At 36.8% G+C, this 23,001-nt stretch overlaps 1 protein-coding gene across 1 annotated transcript; it reads left to right on the top strand.

Annotated features, from left to right (window-relative positions):
* The first annotated feature begins 13,619 nt into the window (after positions 1–13,619).
* NUA (nuclear pore anchor) lies at positions 13,620–21,962 on the top strand. Its single transcript, XM_078967645.1, has 5 exons — positions 13,620–14,112; positions 15,586–21,253; positions 21,340–21,416; positions 21,500–21,587; positions 21,660–21,962. The coding sequence occupies exons 1-3, from the start codon at positions 13,807–13,809 to the stop codon at positions 21,348–21,350; spliced, it is 5,985 nt and encodes a 1,994-aa protein (XP_078823771.1). The 5' UTR covers positions 13,620–13,806; the 3' UTR covers positions 21,351–21,416; positions 21,500–21,587; positions 21,660–21,962.
* Positions 21,963–23,001: the final 1,039 nt, after the last annotated feature.

The following is a 23,001-nucleotide window of genomic DNA, read 5'->3' as shown; positions in this document are numbered from 1 at the left end:
CGTGATTTTTTGATTGTTATATATATATATATATATATATATATATATATATATATATATATTGTCACACCCCCAAACCAAGGATGGCGGAAACGTCCGGGGTGGAGGACATTCATGTACAGTATCACAACAACGAATATAATAGTGCTCAAAGTAAATACAACCATCATAAATATAATTGAAAAAGTTACACCAAAGTATATGTTTACATGATTCAAAATCAATTACATTATGATGACAAAAATAAATTGTGGACGGTTTAACGTCCCATCCTCAAAGCGATGAAGTTTTCATGTTTCACTGATTTCCTGAGAATACAAGTAGTTTTGAAAAGTGTCAACAATTAAGTTGGTGAGTTCATAAGAGTTTTGTTTGAAGTAGAAACCGTTTTCCTTGTAAAATCGATATAGTTTGATTTCCAGAAAATCCAATATTTTCTTAGTTAAGTGTGAATAGAAATATTCCTATATGATGCATTAATGAACCCTAGAGTGACCCGTAGAGTTCCTCTATAATCGTCCAGCGTATGTAAGTTATATAAGGTTTAAATTAGATAAAACGTTGAATATAGTGGGTCTGCCCTAGGTCCACAACCCAACGAGGAACAGGAGATGAGGCGGGCACCACCAATTCTAGGCCAATCAAGACTAAATTCTTATATGACTCAAACATATACGCTCAGCGACTATAGTTGAAGTCTAACAATTCTAGATGAAGTATAGTTTTAATATCATAATAACTATCTTAAGTAAACCTGGTACTTTGTATCGGTACCCCCTTTTTGTATAGAGACCCGGTACTTTGTATTTGTACCCCTTTTTGTATAGAGACCCGGTACTTTGTATTTGTACCCCTTTTTGTATAGAGACCCGGCACTTTGTATTTGTACCTCTTTTTGTATAGAGACCCGGCACTTTGTATTTGTACCCCTTTTTGTATAGAGACCCGACACTTTGTATTTGTACCCCTTTTTGTATATAAACCCGACACTTTGTATTTGTACCCATTTTTGTATAAAAACCGGCACTTTGTATTTGTACCCCTTTTTGTACGAGTATGTTATGTAAATGATCATAAACTATACCTATTATAGTTTATTAAAATGTTTGAAATGTATATGTACCCTAACTATACCTATTATAGTTTAGTATATTTCTTTGTAGTGTTTAAGAATCCCATTCTATGTAAGTCAAATGTATAGTACAATATAGCCATGTTTAACTTGCTTTGTTTTGTACTAATGATTATGATGGAGGATTCTTATAAATTCAGCAGGTAATTTCCTATTATATAAATATATCATAACAAGAAATACATGTAATATATGAAGTTATCAAAGATTTAACACTTTGCTCAACATGTTACAAAGTGTTTTGATAGTTAGAAGCTGTTAATTAATTCTTAGTCTTTCAGCACTGTTTTAGAAAAATCATACGAAGTAGAAAAGTAGATCCGTAAATTCTGAGCATTCCCAAAATGTGTCTAGTTTACTCATAATTTTTATTACGATTTTTAATGACCTCCAACTTGGGTGAAAAAGTCCATAATCACAGACTGGTCCGGATTGTTGTTTGAAATGATAGGCAGTTTTGTAAAAATCACCATAAATTGTAGAAAACTCGTATGGAGATGTGCAAGTAGTCATTTTAAAGCTAAGAACTTGAACTATTTGCACCTTGTACAGTTTTGAAAAAAAAATGTTTAAGATGCCCAAAACAGTCCGTGAATGGAGTTGAAATTTTCTGATGAAGGCTGTTAGAAAAATTTAGTTATGTTCTTGGTGTTTTAACTTGTATTCCCCCCTTAAAACTTGAGAAAACATGAAAATGTAGGGGTATGAACTCACCTTGAGTGATTTCAGTGGATGGATGATGGAGAGAAGGGGTGTTCAACTCAAGAACACTTGGGAAGATTGCTTGAAGATTTGAAGATCTAACACAAATATGATGGAGTTTGTGTAAGATATCTTTGATTTGTGTGGAAATAAGTGAGATAATCACAAGGAGAATGGATTATGCTTACCAAATGTGGAAGAACACTTGATAATCAGCCTTGAATCTCGAGTTTGGTGGAGAAATTTTTTGAGAGAAAAGTGGTGTTTGATACTTAGTGAAATGAGGCAAATGAGAGAAATGAGGAGAGAGGATGTTTGTTCCAACTCTAAAAACGTGGGAATGGGTGGAAAATGAGTGCAAGGGACATTGAAGTGACTTAGGTAAGGTGGGGAGGTGTGGTTAGTCAAAGAGTGGGTGTGGGGTGGTTGCTTGTGACATTGGATAAGGCAAAGTCAACACTCCACCTTTAATAATTCACCCATTTGATTTTTATTATTTAGATAATGATTTTCATCAAAATATGTTTAAATTATGAATATTTAGAGTTTATTATGTTAAAATATAATTTCTGGAGAAAATCCCGCTTTAAAATCACGAAAAACGGGCTTAAAATGTTAAAAATATCAAAAATGGGCTAAAAGTGACCAAATTCCGAATTCTGGCCGAGGCTCGGCCTTCTGATGTTGAAACCGAGAGGAGGGAGGCAGAAACCGAGAGGAGAGAAGAGGGAGAGAAGGAACCGAGAGGGGAGGAGAGGGAACAGAGAGGCGCGAGGAGACAGAGAGGAGAGAAGGAGCAGAGAGGCGCGAAGGGACAGAGAGGAGGCGACAGAGAACAGAGACCGAGAGAAGAGAAGAGACAGAGAGGCGGAAGACAGAATAGAGACCGAGAGGAGGGAAGAGAACAGAGACCGAGAGAAGAGAAGAGACAGAGAGGCGGAGGCCGAGAAGGAGCAGAGACCGAGAGGGGCAGAGACTGAGGCTCGGTCTCGCATGCCTCAGCCAACAGAGGCTCGGTTCTGGTCCTGAGAGGCCTCTCTTCTTGGTTTCGGTTCCTAAAGCCTATTTTTCTCGTTTTCGCCCTGTTTTAAGCCGTTTTTGACCCGGTTAAGGGTCGGAATGACCCGAATGATTCTAAAAAGTTACGGGAACTTTTGAGAGAGATTTGGGAGAGATTTCTCATACTTGGAGAGATTTGGGAGATATTTTACATTTTTGGAGAGATTTCTCATACAAAGAGATATTTAAGAGAGGTTTCACATACTTGGAGAGATTTGGGAGAGATTTGTCATTCTTGGAGAGATTTCTTATACAGAGAGATATTTGAGAGAGATTTGGGAGAGATTTCACATACTTGGAGAGATTTAGGAGAGATTTGACATTCTTGGAGAGATTTCTCATACAAAGAGATACTTGAGAGAGGTTTCACATAATTAGAGAGATTTGGGAGAGATTTGTCATTCTTGGAGAGATTTCTCATACAGAGAGATATTAGATAGAGGTTTCACATACTTGGGGAGATTTGGGAGAGATTTGACATTCTTGGAAAGATTTCTAATACAAAGAGATATTTGAGAGAGATTTCACATACTTGGAGAGATTTGGGAGAGATTTGACATTCTTGAAGAGATTTCTCATCAGAATAGCGAGTTGTTTAGTAAATACATAACGTAAGCCCTAGTATACAAGGGTTAGTTGAGTTGACCGGTTTGACTCGTTGACTTTATTTGACTTTGAATTGACCAGAATTTGACGGTTGTCACATCATCCCCCCGTTAGAGGGAATTTCGTCCCGAAATTTGAATTTAGGCACGGAGTAAGCATGAATAATCGAGCCAAAAAGTGGGGATACTTCCTAATCAATTGATTCTCACGCTCTCAAGTGGATCCAGGTCCTTGGCTAGTATTCTAGCCGTATAAAAAAATCGACGTCACTTGGTAATAAAAGCACTAGATTTGATCATAAAGGCGTTACAGACAAAACACCACTGTGCAACTTTTAACAGAGTTACAGTACTATAGATTTACTACAAGACTATTGCTGCGAACTAGGTATACTACAAAAGATAAGTGCAAGCAACACGAGGGCACCTTTATGGACGGGGTCTCGCAAAATATAAGACTCTAGTTGCACTAGTTTTTAATCAGTTTATAAGTCTGTTACAACGAATGCTTTAGATGTTTTTAACGAGGCCCTGAGTAGTTTCTCCTGCGGTAGTGATCCTTAGTATCCTCCCGTCTGCACCAGAGTTCTTTATGATTGGATAGTCCTTTCTAAGGTGTCCAATCTCGCCGCATTGATGACATATCTGGCTTGCACTTGCATTGGTGGTGGAAGTGAGGTGTTTAGTTAGAGTTACATGGACACGGGTGCCCTCCTCGTTCATCCACTTCGAAACTTTCCTTTTATGGGGTCCGGTTTTACCATCAACCTTGTGTGCAGGGTTTTTCCCGATGCTAGAGATTTGAGGAATTGGTCGTGCCGTTGCTGAAGGGGGCAGGAGTTGCCACTTGTTGTTGTTGCATGGCAAGTCTTTGGGATCGTTGACGCTCCTTTTGAGCTCGGCGATTTCGTTTCCTCTTCTCGGTTTTACGACTTTGTATGTCCGAGACTGTTGTCCTTTGTTGGCTTCCTGGATCGATACAATAATCGAAATTTTCAATTCCCTTGTCAGTCGTGATTGCGTCGTCAGTGTTGAGGTTTATAAGGACAGCTGTCACAGCAACTGTTACCGCGACTTGAAATGTTGCGGCGTCGATATGAAGGTTAGGGGCTTCATTGTTCGGCTGACTATTTCCGGATGATGACATGATTCTGTAATACGAAAGACAAGGAATTTGTGAGTGACTAAGGTTGGCTCTGTATTATTTTGATTCTGACTAAGAGATAAGTTATTATACATGAAAACTTAGCTTATACACATTATGATATAACAAAGACTGGGCGGATAGTAAAATGTGTGATTCTCCTTTAGTTCCACATCCCAACGAGGAAAAGGAACTAGGTTAGAAATCTCACATTCTATTGTCTACCAAGTCTTCGTTATATATAATTGGGGAATGTATAAGTGAGGAAATCATAACAAATAACATTCTTACTAATCCTTCTTGATGAACTAGAATTCCTATTAAGGGCTATCATTGAACCTAGATGTATTTCGATTGTCCACCTATAGAGTAGAAGTATGCTCTCGAAGGTTTGACCTACACCCCTATGATGCAGTCCTATTATGGAGTAGAAGTAAGTTCATAGAATGATCTAATGACGTTTGTCGTTCAAACCAGGTTCCATTGGTTGGTGAATAACATGATTCAACCTTTGAAAGAATTTGGGAACGATCCCGGAGCTAAACTACTCTAGTCCAACAACTTGACTAGAGTGGGCTTCAGATAGACTCATCAGGAAGTATTTGAACAAAGAGTGTCACATAATTCATCTGACTGAGAACGTCATTGATGTTTAAGATGTAGCAAATTGGGGAAAATTGACCTTGGAGAGGGTCTTACATCACATCCGAAGCAGGAGAGTTTTGGCCGCCTAAAGGCCTAACTAAAAGTACTTACAGTACAAGATGGTTTCATAAAGAATGCCACATAGGACATAGATAGGGAAAAGAAAAATTCTTTGTTAATAGGGAAAGAAAGTAAGGCATCTACTACTGGCGGCGGTCATCCCTTTGGTGAACCCTCGGTTCAGCTAGTTGCCACTCTATATCAGGCAGGTGCCTTTTGTATACCCTCTGGCGTACTCAGAGTTCTATGACTTCGGTTCGTGTTTCAGCCTGTGCTCGCAGCAAGGTTTCATGGTCTCTCTCAGACAATTCACGAGTGTGCTCAAGGCGATTGGTGCGGATCGTATGTATTCTTGCATTTGCATCAACCTCTGCGATACTATAGAGAGTTGTTCTACCCTGAATCTCGTTTTGGGCAACTCTACGAACCAGGATTGGAAAAATTCTATCTGCTGAGCTTCCTTCGTTTATGTTGTAGAAGCTTCGTTCTCTATTAAACGACATATGTTGGTCTTGTTCTTCGCTCCAGGTTTCCAAGCACTCTACCCAAGGAGGCGTCGGGCCTTGAAAAGCCAGTCGAGGGTTGGGATTTGGAACAAGAGTCATAGGGGTTAAGTTCTCCACTTTAGGGTCGGAGTCAGAACCATCAGCATAGCCTTCAGCTTGGTAACCATCCACAGGGGTTGGGTAATCATTCTCTGGCTCCTCTCCGAGCCATTTGGTATTGTCGTGGTTAGGGTAGTACGGGTCGTCGTGGGGATGGAATCCAGCCATGATATCTTCGTGAGAAATGGGAATATAAGAAATAACTAAGTAGACGTACTAATTAGATAATTATAAGATGATCTTTATCAGGTACTTCAACATATTGTTTAGTGCATACTAGTTATATGTATTCGGGACAGGATAGACCTTCGAATAAGCGACCCTAACTCTAAATCCCCAATCCAATGAGAACAGGAAGTAGAGCAAAGATCCACAGATTCTAAGTCTATGACGTCCTGGATACATAAAATTTTAATGTATCCACTAAGCAACTATTGACCTATTGATAAAAATCTATTTAGTTCTCACATATGTAATTATAATAATGCCAAAATACCCCTATGGTATTTCATTGTGGTAGTGTTGGTAAGTTTTTAGACTTGTTGCCACATCACAACCATTCTTGGGCATATGCTAATCACTCCTCGGACCAGCATAGTTGATCAGGCTATGCCACTCCCAAGACTGACCATACATCCCCAAGCTTACATGTGATATCCAACAATCATTACTTTTGTTTTGTCCTAAAATGATGCTGGCCTTAGTATGTATGCATGCATCTATACTTTTAACAAAAAGCTATTTATTTCTAAAGGTATAGTTGTTTTGAAAACTTTAAATCAGAGACCTTAGTCCCAATGCATTTATAGTTTGTATATCTTATGTGGTTCGAAATACTTAGTTCACTATAAACAATGCTCTGATACCAATCTGTCACACCCCCAAACCAAGGATGGCGGAAACGTCCGGGGGTGGAGGACATTCATGTACAGTATCACAACAACGAATATAATAGTGCTCAAAGTAAATACAACCATCATAAATATAATTGAAAAAGTTACACCAAAGTATATGTTTACATGATTCAAAAACAATTACATTATGATGACAAAAATAAATTGTTGACGGTTTAACGTCCCATCCTCAAAGCGATGAAGTTTTCCTGTTTCACTGATTTCCTGAGAACACAAGTAGTTTTGAAAAGTGTCAACAATTAAGTTGGTGAGTTCATAAGAGTTTTGTTTGAAGTAGAAACCGTTTTCCTTGTAAAATCGATATAGTTTGATTTCCAGAAAATCCAATATTTTCTTAGTTAAGTGTGAATAGAAATATTCCTATATGATGCATTAATGAACCCTAGAGTGACCCGTAGAGTTCCTCTATAATCGTCCAGCGTATGTAAGTTATATAAGGTTTAAATTAGATAAAACATTGAATATAATGGGTCTGCCCTAGGTCCACAACCCAACGAGGAACAGGAGATGAGGCGGGCACCACCAATTCTAGGCCAATCAAGACTAAATTCTTATATGACTCAAACATATACGCTCAACGACTATAGTTGAAGTCTAACAATTCTAGATGAAGTATAGTTTTAATATCATAATAACTATCTTAAGTGAACCTGGTACTTTGTATTTGTACCCCCTTTTTGTATAGAGACCCGGCACTTTGTATTTGTACCCCTTTTTGTATAGAGACCCGACACTTTGTATTTGTACCCCTTTTTGTATAGAGACCCGACACTTTGTATTTGTACCCCTTTTTGTATATAAACCCGACACTTTGTATTTGTACCCATTTTTGTATAAAAACCGGCACTTTGTATTTGTACCCCTTTTTGTACGAGTATGTTATGTAAATGATCATAAACTATACCTATTATAGTTTATTAAAATGTTTGAAATGTATATGTACCCTAACTATACCTATTATAGTTTAGTATATTTCTTTGTAGTGTTTAAGAATCCCATTCTATGTAAGTCAAATGTATAGTACAATATAGCCATGTTTAACTTGCTTTGTTTTGTACTAATGATTATGATGGAGGATTCTTATAAATTCAGCAGGTAATTTCCTATTATATAAATATATCATAACAAGAAATACATGTAATATATGAAGTTATCAAAGATTTAACACTTTGCTCAACATGTTACAAAGTGTTTTGATAGTTAGAAGCTGTTAATTAATTCTTAGTCTTTCAGCACTGTTTTAGAAAAATCATACGAAGTAGAAAAGTAGATCCGTAAATTCTGAGCGTTCCCAAAATGTGTCTAGTTTACTCATAATTTTTATTACGATTTTTAATGACCTCCAACTTGGGTGAAAAAGTCCATAATCACAGACTGGTCCGGATTGTTGTTTGAAATGATAGGCAGTTTTGTAAAAATCACCATAAATTGTAGAAAACTCGTATGGAGATGTGCAAGTAGTCATTTTAAAGCTAAGAACTTGAACTATTTGCACCTTGTACAGTTTTGAAAAAAAAATGTTTAAGATGCCCAAAACAGTCCGTGAATGGAGTTGAAATTTTCTGATGAAGGCTGTTAGAAAAATTTAGTTATGTTCTTGGTGTTTTAACTTGTATTCCCCCCTTAAAACTTGAGAAAACATGAAAATGTAGGGGTATGAACTCACCTTGAGTGATTTCAGTGGATGGATGATGGAGAGAAGGGGTGTTCAACTCAAGAACACTTGGGAAGATTGCTTGAAGATTTGAAGATCTAACACAAATATGATGGAGTTTGTGTAAGATATCTTTGATTTGTGTGGAAATAAGTGAGATAATCACAAGGAGAATGGATCATGCTTACCAAATGTGGAAGAACACTTGATAATCAGCCTTGAATCTCGAGTTTGGTGGAGAAATTTTTTGAGAGAAAAGTGGTGTTTGATACTTAGTGAAATGAGGCAAATGAGAGAAATGAGGAGAGAGGATGTTTGTTCCAACTCTAAAAACGTGGGAATGGGTGGAAAATGAGTGCAAGGGACATTGAAGTGACTTAGGTAAGGTGGGGAGGTGTGGTTAGTCAAAGAGTGGGTGTGGGGTGGTTGCTTGTGACATTGGATAAGGCAAAGTCAACACTCCACCTTTAATAATTCACCCATTTGATTTTTATTATTTAGATAATGATTTTCATCAAAATATGTTTAAATTATGAATATTTAGAGTTTATTATGTTAAAATATAATTTCTGGAGAAAATCCCGCTTTAAAATCACGAAAAACGGGCTTAAAATGTTAAAAATATCAAAAATGGACTAAAAGTGACCAAATTCCGAATTCTGGCCGAGGCTCGGCCTTCTGATGTTGAAACCGAGAGGAGGGAGGCAGAAACCGAGAGGAGAGAAGAGGGAGAGAAGGAACCGAGAGGGGAGGAGAGGGAACAGAGAGGCGCGAGGAGACAGAGAGGAGAGAAGGAGCAGAGAGGCGCGAAGGGACAGAGAGGAGGCGACAGAGAACAGAGACCGAGAGAAGAGAAGAGACAGAGAGGCGGAAGACAGAATAGAGACCGAGAGGAGGGAAGAGAACAGAGACCGAGAGAAGAGAAGAGACAGAGAGGCGGAGGCCGAGAAGGAGCAGAGACCGAGAGGGGCAGAGACTGAGGCTCGGTCTCGCATGCCTCAGCCAACAGAGGCTCGGTTCTGGTCCTGAGAGGCCTCTCTTCTTGGTTTCGGTTCCTAAAGCCTATTTTTCTCGTTTTCGCCCTGTTTTAAGCCGTTTTTGACCCGGTTAAGGGTCGGAATGACCCGAATGATTCTAAAAAGTTACGGGAACTTTTGAGAGAGATTTGGGAGAGATTTCTCATACTTGGAGAGATTTGGGAGATATTTTACATTCTTGGAGAGATTTCTCATACAAAGAGATATTTAAGAGAGGTTTCACATACTTGGAGAGATTTGGGAGAGATTTGTCATTCTTGGAGAGATTTCTTATACAGAGAGATATTTGAGAGAGATTTGGGAGAGATTTCACATACTTGGAGAGATTTAGGAGAGATTTGACATTCTTGGAGAGATTTCTCATACAAAGAGATACTTGAGAGAGGTTTCACATAATTAGAGAGATTTGGGAGAGATTTGTCATTCTTGGAGAGATTTCTCATACAGAGAGATATTAGATAGAGGTTTCACATACTTGGGGAGATTTGGGAGAGATTTGACATTCTTGGATAGATTTCTCATACAAAGAAATATTTGAGAGAGATTTCACATACTTGGAGAGATTTGGGAGAGATTTGACATTCTTGAAGAGATTTCTCATCAGAATAGCGAGTTGTTTAGTAAATACATAACGTAAGCCCTAGTATACAAGGGTTAGTTGAGTTGACCGGTTTGACTCGTTGACTTTATTTGACTTTGAATTGACCAGAATTTGACGGTTGTCACACACACACACACACACATATATATATATATATATATATATATATATATATATATATATATATATATATATTGGACATGAAAAGTATTTAAATAAAGTTTTAAACCCTTTTGTAACACGGCGAGTAAAAGGTATTTTCCTCAAATTATTTCATTATGTTATACAAACTGTTAAATTGCTAGGATTTTCATTACTTACAGAACATGCATATAAACTATAATAGATATAGTTTAGGGACTTACATACTATAGTTTTAAACTACGAAAAGAATAACATATACAATATATCATTATAAAAAGGCTTTTCTTTATTCTACATGTAATCGTAAATATAGATTTGTGAGAGTTACATTCCAATACTTATCCAAGTGCCAACGAAAGCCCTGATTTTATAACCAGAGTCTCTTGGAGGGAGAGCGTGAGTTTGTGTATAGATCTATACGGGGATGACAATCCCACACCCTGACTGTTAGCTACAGTTGTCCTGGGGTGACAAATGTCATAACAGTTACGACGCCTGAAGAACGTCATATCAGGCCATCATGGTCATTAGCATGGTTATAATAACTCACAATTTGGTATTAACAATACGATTAGTGTATGAATATGTAAATAACTTTACATAGTTTTATACAATAACAAAACTACAATCAAATACTTTACAGTACAACTGGTAGATCCAGGAACATACATATAAACTAGTAACATGAATATACATCGTAGAAAGGACCTGTAATGCTAATTCTATGATTCATTGGTTTATACTCCGGGGTTATATCTAAATAGGATCCGATAGGTAGTAAAATGTGTGCTTTTCCGTTTCATTTTTTGTTCCTTGTTTGGTTATGGGCTTAGAGCAGATTCACACCGTCTAATATCTACTCCATTTTGGTTATGAATATGATTCGTATACACTAAGTAATCATAGGGGGGAAACAAGTATGATTCAGGTCATAACATACAAGTACAACATACTATTTTCTAATACAAAACTTACTTTTCTGAAGGGAGTGGTTAACTAAGTACATACACATACAAAAGGTTGCATACTTATACACTGTATTACATTACTTTTCTAAGTTCTAGATAGATTTCAATCAAAAAGGACCTGCATTGTTAACACTGAAATCGACTAGTGAATCATCAGAGTTACATACAAAGCAGGTCCGACAAACAGTGGAATGTGTGATCTCCACCTCATTTCCTGTTTCTTGTTTGGTTGTGGGCTTAGAGCAGATGCACACAATCGATTGCCTGTTCAATCTAGATTGTATATAACTTGTATCCACTAAGTGATTACAGAAAGAACTAGTATGAGCCGCATTTCTTACAATAAATACAACATAAAATATTGGGTTTTATGGAGGAACAAACTAAGGTTTTCATGGAACAAAAAAGATACTTTCTAAAACAAAATTCTTATGAACTCACCAACTTAAATGTTGATACACTTTCAAAACCACTTGTATTATCAAGAAGCAAGTAGACAGGTACACATACATGGATTTAGAAAATGGAGCATAGTAGCTTCATGTCTTGTTTTGCTACTTACTTTTGGAGTCAATCATATATGGATTGAATACAATGTAAACACTGTAATATTTAATGTAATAGATGTTGTTGCTTGTTTTACTATTCTACATTTGTTGTGATACTGAAAATGACGTCCTCCGTCCCCGAATGTTTCCGCCATCTCGGTTTGGGGGTGCGACATTATGTGTAGCTCAGTTTCATTCATTCACTTACTTGGTTCTTTTAGTAGTATATGGTTTGTTCTTCAGAGTATGTAACAAATTAGTATTAAATATATGTGTCACTTATGTATTCAAACCTTTTGGCTGATTATGTTTTAGAGTTTATTGTAGTGAGATTTTGTTTGTATTTGTACTTTGTTTTTAATACGATGAGTTTATGACTTTCATCACTTAGTGGTTCCACATTCACGAACTTTATCTTTTTGGGTGACAACCTCATCTATGTCTATTCAAGTGCCATTGTGTTATTTCTCGTTTTAGTGCTAAAGTTAAATATCATATAACGGTAAATACAATCTTCAGAACATTTTGGGTTTGTAATATGACAATTTCAATATCGTATACTTGAACTTGATTCCCATGAAACATCAACACATGGAATACATAAAGATTGACATTTATTTTGTTCGAGATCAAACAACCTTGGGGTTACTTTGTATGATTAATAAAGACAAATTCCACTAAAGTTACTAACTTTTCACAAAAAACTTGATTTTAATACTTTTTTTTTGTCTAAAATTAGACATTTTGTTTACTAATTGTTTATTATTCTGACCACTGAACAAGTAAATTTAGTTGTAAGTTGACGTAACACTTTTAATGATGTGATATGTTGACATGAAAGAAAAAAAATAATTGCTTTATGTATAAAATGATAACATGAAATAATTTTATTGTACAAAACTAAAAAAGAAAATGGTTTTACAGTAAAACATAATAAAATAATTTTAATTTTCAAAATATGTATGTTATATTGAAGCCACTAGGTGTGAGTTCCGTATATTATACAGGTTGATTTAAAAAAATGATTAAAGTATAAAAAGAAAGTATTTTTTAATATACAATTTTAAAATAAGAAAGAAAGAAACATTTTTATTATAATTTAATATCATATATATATGATATTTAATAATTTACATAAGAGTAAATTACTGAAATGGTCCCTATGATTTGGTTAAAATTACACGTATGGTCCATAACTTTTTTTTTTGCACTCGGATCGTCACTGTGGTTTAATTTTGTTGCGCTTTTCGTCCCTTACATACATAAAGTTAGGGACAAAACATGCAATTTTGACAAAACCATATGGACGAAAAATACAACAAAATCAAACCACAAGGACGATCCGAGTGAAAAAAAGGTTAGGGATCAAACGTGTAATTTTGACTAAATCATAGATAACATTTCAGTAATTTACTCTTAAATATATGATTTTAATTAAAAATTAAAACAAATCAAAAATTTGAAAAGTATATAATATTTATTTTAAAAATACCACAAAATGATAAATATTAAAACTCATGAGAAATTGATAAGTGAAAAAAAAAACTTTCATTTATTAAGAAGGATAATGATAGGTAATCAAAGATTTATAATTACTAAAAAGGTACTATAAAAATATAATAATTTTATAGATTTGCAATTACTAAAAAGGTACTGTAAAAAATAAAATAATTTTATTATATAAAATAATAATAATAACAGTCTAGATTTTTCTTGAGTTTTTAAAAGTTAATACTATAAGTTTTTATTTATTTATTTATTTTTTCTTCTTCTTCTTGTAAATCAAATAATCGAATTCTTCGGTCTCTCGAATCCACAGACTTTAATGTTTAGGGCTTTTCTTTCTTCAAAGCGTTTCATCTCCCTCCAAAATCCACTCGTGCTCTCCTACTTCTTTTAGGGTTAGGGTTTCTTTGATCTCCTCTTTCCCTCTGCATGATATTCATTCGTCTTCTCCATCCATAGATCTTCGATCTGTACTGGAAAAGATGCCGTTGTTCTTGTCCGACGAAGAGTACGCTCGCTGCTCCCACGACCCTTCTTTGATTGCGCAGAAAGCCGACGCCTATATCAGAGAACTCTACAATCAACTCGAGACTGAAAAAGCTCAATACGATGCTTCCTCCATAACCGCCGAACAGACTTGTTCGATTCTCGAACAAAAATATGTATCTCTGAAATCTGAATTTAGTACGCTTCAATCGCAACACTCGCAGCTCAATTCTTCTCTTGAAGAACGCGTCTCTGAGCTCGCTCAGCTTCAAGCGGATAAGCATCAAATCTATCTCCAATCTGTAATATCTCTATTTCTTTGCACTTTATATATGCTTATGGTTTTGTCTGGATAGAAATACTTGTTCAATGCAATCGGTGCTGTTTTTGGTGAACTTCATCTGCTAGTTCTATTCATGTCGATGATTCTCTAATATAATCTCTTAGGTTTTAGTATCGTATACATTTTTATGTTTCTTTTGTTATAACTTGTTGGAACTAGGTTGTAATGTGTGACCTACATATAATCTATAAGGATTAATTTGCAAAGGTATATTCATTTGATGTTGCTTTAGGGTTTTTTGGGTTTTCCAAGTGTGAATTTTATTACTAAATTTAGTTGATGCACCCACATACATGCATTAATTATAGGAAACATTGACTCTACCGATCTCTCTGACAGAGGTAAAATTTTGTATGATCTGTTGGAAAATGCAAGCTGTGAATGTGTGCTCCAAGCGTACTTATTTGTGTTTGGAATGATTGTACTATTAAAATGTTCATTTACAATGATTGGAAGTTCTCTCTTACAATCATTGGAAGTTCTCTCCCTTGGATAACTGCTTATGTTTGCCAGAAAAATATGAATTTCTAATTTCTAGCTAATTTAAAAACCTAAAATCTAATTTGAAGAAGCTTAACTGAAGTGCATAAGTTGTTTAGTTTTCAGATGTTTGGAAAGTAAAAAACAAAATGATAATGTTTAGTGGTTATATTGATCCCGTAGTTGATAACTTGATATGGTGATAGATTTTATTTGAAATTATTTCCACATTTTAAATAAAGGCGTTAGATCTTCATTATCATTTTTGTAAACCTTCAAGCAGACATGTAGTTAGGCTTTAGTTTGGCCTACTTTCCACTGCTTAGTTTTGCGTAATTTCGGTTGGAAATAGGAGATTAGATGCATGTTTTAATCAATTATATGGATGATATAATCAATCTTGTCTAATTGGTTTGTTTGAGAAGTTTTATTATTATTATTATTATTATTATTATTTTAAATTTTTTACCCATGTTACTGTTATTTGCCCTACACGAGCTCTTGGTTGGAACCTCTAACCTTGTAGTATGCTCTTCAAAATGTGAACTGCCTTATATCACAAATGTCCAGGGTTTAGACTCAGTTTAATTGTTTTCCTTGCTAGAAACAACATCAATCCCGACTTTGGACTTCAGTTAAGCTTCTTCAAATTAGATTTTAGGTTTTCCAGATGCCAAAGCTAGAGAGTTTGTAGTGAAAAAACAAACTTGTTGAATAAAATTGTGCTTTCATAAGAATACGTGTCTTCTTACATGTGTATATTTGCACAGATTACTATAATAATCTGTACATATTTTTAATATGACATGTTGTATTCAAGCTTTTTGTATTTCTACACCAGCTACCTTCTCTGACCCTTTCTGAAACCACCTATGTAACAAAAATATTTTTTCTGAAAAGTTATTTCTATGTGTAGATTTTCTAACTTTTATTTGGATTTTACTTTATTTAGATTGGCAAGGATGGTGAGATTGAAAGACTGTCATTAGAAGCTTCAGAGCTTCAAAAATCCAAAAGTCAGTTGCTGCAAATGATTGAGCATAAGGATCTAGAGATCAATGAGAAGAACAGTAGCATCAAGGGGTATCTTGACAAGATTGTTTCTTTGACTGATAATACTTCCTCTAAAGAATCACGCACCAGGGAACTTGAGGCTGAGCTGGCACGTGCTCACACTTCTTTAGCTCGATTAACTCAAGAGAAAGAATTAGTCGAAAGGCATAATGTTTGGCTTAATGATGAGTTGACCACTAAAGTCAACAATCTTTTGGAGCTCAGAAAGACACATAATGAACTAGAGGCAGACATGTCTTCTAAACTTGCAGAGTTGGAGAGAAACTACAATGACACACGTACTTCATTGAAATGGAAAGATGACAGAGTAAAGGAGCTGGAATCAAAGCTAGAAGCTTTACAAGAAGAATTATGTTTGTCTAAAGATACAGCTGCGAGTACTGAAGAAAGATTGTCTGCTGAGCTGTCAACTGTTAACAAGCTTGTTGAACTTTACAAGGAGAATTCTGATGAATGGTCTAAAAAAGCAGGAGAGCTGGAAGGTGTTATCAAAGCTTTAGAGACACATGCAAATCAGGTTGAAAAGGATTACAAAGAAAAACTCGAAAAGGAAACATCTGCTAGAAAAGAGTTCGAAAGTGAAGTTTCAAATTTAAAAGCAAAACTTGAGAAGTTAGAAGCAGAATTGGAAAGTTCCAGAAACTCAGATCAATTTAATCTTCTTCAAATGACCACTTTCAACCCGAGTTCATATAAAGACTCTATGGAGAATGACAATAATCTAATGATTGTTCCCAGTATTCCAGCTGGCATTTCAGGTACAGCATTAGCTGCTTCTCTTCTTCGTGATGGTTGGAGTTTAGTCAAAATGTATGAGAAATACCAAGAAGCTGTTGATGCTTTGAGACATGAACAATTGGGAAGAAAACAGGCGGAATCGATACTGAAAAGAGTATTGCATGAAATCGAAGAGAAAGCTGAGGTCATATTAGATGAAAGAGCTGAACACGAAAGAATGGTGGAAGCATATGATATGTTAAATGAGAAACTACAGCATTCTCTTTCTGAACAAACTTTACTTGAGAGAACACTACAGGAGCTGAAGGCTGAAATAAGAAGACATGAACGTGACTACAATTTAGCTCAAAAGGAGAACAAAGACCTTCAGAGAGAGGTGACTGTTTTGCTAAAGGAATGTCGTGACATACAGCTTCGTTGTAGTTCTGCTAATTACAATTCTGCCATTGAAGACACGAGCTCTCTTGTTGACCAAGATGGTGACTCTGTTTTGTCTGAGCGGTTGTTGACTTTCAAGGATATAAACGGATTAGTTGAGCAGAATGTACAGCTTCGGGGGCTAGTTCGTCTTTTAACTGAACAGATTGAGAGTAAAGAAATGGAGTTAAAGGAGCAATTTGAGAAGGAGTTCCAAAAACATAATAAAGAAACAGCTTCTAAAGTTGATGCAGTTTTAGCTAGAGCAGAAGAACAAGCAGGAATGATTGAGTCACTTCATACTTCTGTGGCTATGTATAAAAAGCTATATGAAGAAGAACATAAACGCCATCTTTTACCCCTGGAATCTCCAGATACAACACAAGTGGAAAGAAGGAGCAATGTTACTCTCTTTCTAGAAGGTTCTAACGATGCTTCAAAAAGAGCACAAGATCGAGCTTATGAGAAAATTAAGGCTCTTGAAGAAGAGCTCTCAGTGTTAAGAGGCGAGATCATTACTTTGAAATCACAACGTGACAAGTCAGCTTTAGAAGCAACTTTTGCACATGAGAAACTCGAAAGGTTCATGAAGGATTTTGAGCATCAGAGGGAAGAAACAAATGGGGTTTTAGCAAGAAACGTTGAGTTCTCACAGCTGATAATCGATTACCAAAGAAAGATTCGTGAAGCTTCCGAGTCTTTGCATACTGCTGAAGATTTATCCCGAAAACTAAACATGGAGGTTTCTGTTGTGAAGCGTGAGAAAGAAATTTTAATCAACTCTGAAAAGAGAGCATTTGAAGAGGTTCGTCAACTTTCTGAGAGAGTTCATCAGTTGCAGGCTACTTTGAATACTGTTCAAACTACTGAAGAAGTGAAAGAAGAAGCGAGAAGTGCTGAGCGTATGCGTGAGGGCGATTATGTCAAACGTACAGAAAGAGAATGGGCAGATGCTAAAAAGGAGCTTCAAGAAGAACGTGATAATGTCCGAAAGCTCACACTTGAACATGACTCAGCCATGAGAACAGCTATGCAAAGAATTGAAGAAATGGGGAAAGAATTGGCAAACGCGTTACATGCTGTTGCAGATGCTAATGCTAAAGCAGCTGCTGCAGAGGAACGATTATTGAAATTTGAGAAAACAAAGAGTTCTGAAGCAAATGACGAAAACGCCCCTACCCAGGAAGACGAGATGCGGGTTCTTAAGGAAGAGATTGAGAAGTTGAGAGTTGAAGCAAAAACCAATAAAGATCATATGATGCAGTATAAGAGTATAGCACAGGTGAATGAGGCTGCGTTGAAACAGATGGAAGCTTCACATGAGAATTTCAAAGGTGAAGCTGAAAAGGTGAAGAGATCATTAGAAGAAGAAATTATATCACTTAAAGAGGAGGTGAATCGGCTTCAAGAAGGGTATAATTTGAAAGCAAAAGAAGCAGCTTCTGCTTCTGTTTCACAGGAAGAAGCTCTTGTGAACACGTTGTCAGAGATTTCAAAATTGAGAGACGAATGTACTGCTAAAAACCTGTGTATCGAGTCTTTAGAGTCGCAAGTGTCAGGCATGAAAGTTGATTTGGAGAAAGAGCATCAAAAATGGCGTATTTCTCAAGATAATTATGAACGCCAGGTCATACTTCAGTCTGAAACAATTCAGGAGTTAACAAAAACATCACAAGCATTGGGTTCCTTACAACAAGAAGCATCTGAGCTCCGTAAGGTTTCAGACATTCTCAAAATCGAAAACGAAGAGCTGAAAAGCAAGTGGGAGACAGAAAAGAAGGTTCTAGAAGATTCCAAAGATAGAGCCGAAAAGAAGTATAATGAAATCAACGAACAGAACAAGATTTTACATGATCAGCTCGAGGCCTTACACATTAAGGGAGCAGAAAAGAGTCTTGGTGGGGCCCAGTCTTCTGATACATTTGATGATGCGGGATTACAGAATGTGGTGAAGTATTTGAGGCGTTCGAAAGAGATTGCTGAAACTGAAATCTCTTTGTTGAAACAGGAAAAGCTTCGGTTACAATCACAGCTTGAAAGTGCTTTGAAGTCTCAAGAAACAGCTCAAAATTTGCTTCGTGCTGAGAGGGAGAATTCTAGATCAGTTCATTTCACAGAGGAGGAGTTCAAAGCGTTGCAGCTTCAAGTTAGAGAAATGAATTTGCTTCGTGAAAGTAATGTACAGCTTCGAGAAGAAAACAAACATAACTTTGAGGAATGTCTCAAGTTACGTCAATCTACTCATAATGTGAGGGCTGAAGTTGAAAATTTGGAAAGCTTGCTTGGTGAGAGGGTGAATGAGGTGGAGGCTTGTAAGAGGGAGATAGAAATGCTTAAGAAGGAGAAAAACGAGTTGCTGATTAAAGTGAATGAGTTTGTTGAAAAATTCAGAGATATGGATCCTGAAGAATATGGTCGGATGTGTGCGGATTTGCAGGATTTGAAGGTGAAAGTGTTGGAGAAAGATGGAAACTTGGAGGAGGTTAAGAAAGTTGTTTTGGAGAAACAGGAGGTGATAGTGAAATTGGAACAGGAGATTGGTAAAAGTAAAGTGGAATTAGATGAACGGGAATCGAGGTTAAACAGCATAGGTGAAACGGAGACGTTTTTGAAAGCAGAAGTTGAGAGGCTGAAGAAAAATTATTTTCTGTTGAGACGTAGAAATGACATTGTTATGAAGGAGAAGGAGGAGTTATTAAAGAAGAATCAAGAACTTTCTAAAGATTTAGCTGCTGATTCGAGCCAAGTGAAAAAGAGTAATGCGGATGGCAGTTCTGTTGAACAAGCAGCCATGACTAGGGAAAGAGAAGAGAAAGATACGAGAATTCAGATGCTTGAGAAGACTGTTGAGAAGTTAAGAGAGGAGTCAAGGGAGAGAGAAGAGAAAGATAAACGGATACAGATGTTGGAGAAAGTTATCGAAAGGCTTAGAGAAGACGTGAGGAAAGGAAAAGACGAAGTTAGAATTGAGAAAGAGAAAGCAAAGAATCAAAAGAGTGACAAGGGAATTGTTGATTCATCAAAGCTGGCAGATGACTTGGAGAAACATAAACAGGCCTTAAAGAGCCTTTCCGAGGAAATCGAAAAAATGAATTCCGGCGACTCCATTGATGAGCTCGCTGCAGCTTGTCTTCTTGCTGTTGAAAACTTCGAACAAGTCGCCAATCAAGTCTCCGGTGAGTTTGGACTTCCGGTCACCACCACCGAGTCACCGCCAGCCGACTCCGGTGCACAACCGCTAGCTGTCCCTCCACCTCAAAACACAATAGAAGAAATTGCAAAACCGGCATCAACCGATAAAGCAAGAGTGGAACCACGTAAAATTGCGCGAAGGCTAGTTCGGCCTCGTATCGTAAAGCCTGATCAAGCGAAGTCAAAGGGTGATGTTGACATGTCAGATTCTGTTGCAACCAACTCACAACAGTCGTTGTCTGTACGCAAACGTCCTTCAGAGGGACAAGAAGGATCACAATCAATTGCGCGTGAGACCACCGGTTCCGATGCAGCAGCACCAGTAGTCAAGAAATCCCGAGGCTCAGAACCCCCACCCGAGGCTCAAAACATGACAGATGCTCCCGAAAGTGTAATACCCGAAGAGGCTCCTCCGGTCAATGTTGTAGATGAAAGTCAGACTTTGAAAGAAGATATGGATACAGGAAGGGAAGAGGAGGTTGAGACTGGTGAAGAACAGGGGGTTGAAGATGTTCAAACAGAATCACAGAATGAAATTGGTGAGGCGGAAGTTTCTGAGGATCAACCGAAGGAGGGTGAGGTGGCAGCAGCAGGTGAAGCGGGAAGTGAGCCTGAAGAAGGCGAAATGTTCAGTAACCAAGAAACTGGGGAAGGTCAGTTGGTTGAGCGTGGGAGGAGGTCGGCTTCACCTATGCCGGTTGAAGATGAGGTGGCAGGAGGAGAGGATGCGCTCGGGGAGATGGAGATTGGATCTCCGTTGTTGACAATGGAGGACACCGAAGATAAAAATGAAGAAGGTGAGATAGAAGCGGAGGAAACTACCCCAGAGAGTTCTATGGATAATAAGGTGAATAACGATGGGAATGATGAAGAGGCTGCTGTTACTGATCATGTTGAGAAATCAACAACAACAACTTCTGCTGTGGCTACTGAAACTGGAGGTTCAACAACAGAAGAGTCAGCAGCTGCTGCTGGTACTGGTACTGCTACTGCTACTGCTGATACAAGTAATTCAACAACAATTAATTTGAATGAGAGAGCGAGGCTGAGGTCTTTACAGAGACTGGCGGGAACAAATACTTCACCTCCTCCTCCTGCTGCCGCCAGGGGTCGTGGACGGCAGGCCCCACGCGGACGAAGTGTTCGTGGTGGACGTGCTGCTGGCCGTGGTGGTGCTGGTCAAAACCCTGCTTCTCAAGGTTATATTTTATAATATAGTTTTCTGTAAAATTTATATCATTTTATTAAAACCACATATTGATTTTTCCTGGGATTTAATTGACAGGAGGAATGTGATGCCAAATGCTACCAAGCAAAGCACTATCACCTGTTGTTTACGTGAGTCATGTTTTCCATTGTCAGGTACTATAAACTATAAACACACTTATTATTTATTTTGATTTATTTTAAATGGTTGAATGAATTTTCTACTATTTTAAATATAGAAGGATTGGATTATAAAGTAAAAAGGGAGGAGCTAGCTGATGTAAGTAGTTAATTTGAAGATTTGTGGAGCTGGTGGATAGAGCCGAGGTTTGTATTGGAGTATTTAATTATGTTATTCTATTATTTTTATTAATCATTGATTGGTATATGTTATTGCAGGGATTTGTGTTTGAGTTAAAATTTTGTTTGAATGTTTGGAGGTTTGCGATTGGGGTGGATGGCTTATTTTTTGCAAGGGTGGGAGCCGAATGAAGTATATTAAATTAGCTACATGTTTAAATGATTTTCTTCTTAAAACGTGAATATTTTTCTTTTTGCAGTTTCCTCAGTTATATTGCATTTCAAAACCTTAGACGTATTTCTTATCAGATAGTCAGAAAGAAGTTTTGTTGTATTGTTCGTAAACAAGTTCACTTTCGATATTTGCCATTGAGAATTAATTATGCATGATTTTTGACGACATATCCATTAAAACACGGCTTTTGTTGGATGGGGTATTTATAACCAGTTTTAAGGCTACTTTCATAGTGATTATTATTTTTGTTTTCAAACAATAAATACTATATTAATGTTTTACCGCGAAACTTTCAACTGAACACCCACCAGGTCATTCACAAAATATTAGAGGTGGTAAATTTGATCTACTTTATGAATGAAGTCTTACTGAGTTATGTCATATGTGTTATTCTAAGTGAACTAAATGAGTTAACTCGGAAAGGTTTAAGCTAAGTGGATTAAAAGTTGTCTAAAGTTATTGTTTTATTGGTTTAATTGTAGTTGCGTATCCTTTTCAAAAAAAAATGTTAATAGTTATTAACATTTTTAGGAAGGCAACATTTGTCAACGCCTGATATCAATAGGTCAATGACCATTTGGTAATAATAATTAACATTTTAAAAAATCGTAAAAAAGTATTGAAAGTAGATGTTTAAAATTTACTTGATTTGCCAGATTTGTTTCAAACCACAACCAACTCGTTGGGATTGTTTGTTTTACTCAATTTGATAGACTTGTTTGTTTTGCAATGATTTAAGCGTAATTGGAATTTATATGAATGCCAAGATGATTCAAATTGTGATTTAATACAAACTAGATGCACATTTGTATAAGACAAGTTTGATCCGAGGTCTAACTTTTATTTGATGAAGAATCTGTCCAGTGTCCACTTCCACATGTTTGGTATGATCATGATGAACTGGATTATGGGCAATGTGACAAGCTGATTTCTTACAACAAAAAAGTTGAACAGGTTGTTTGAGGGGATAACCTAAATCTTGTAGAAGATGTTTAAGCCACCATGTCTCACAAATACAAAGAGCTATACTTCTAAACTCTGCTTTTGCACTAGATCGAGCCACACAAATTTTCTTTTTTACTTCTATAAGTTACTAAATTACCTCCAACAAAGCTAAAATGACCAGAAGTAGACCGACCATCAACTTTTGATCCTGCCCAATCTGCATCCGTGTATATTTCAACACTTTGGTAGTTTGAATTCCTT

Source organism: Lactuca saligna, chromosome 8, assembly GCF_052625555.1.
Source record: "Lactuca saligna cultivar CGN05327 chromosome 8, ASM5262555v1, whole genome shotgun sequence".
Lineage (NCBI taxonomy): Eukaryota > Viridiplantae > Streptophyta > Magnoliopsida > Asterales > Asteraceae > Lactuca > Lactuca saligna.
The sequence above is the reverse complement of the archived record's forward strand: the minus strand, read 5'-3'. Positions and strand labels throughout refer to the sequence as shown.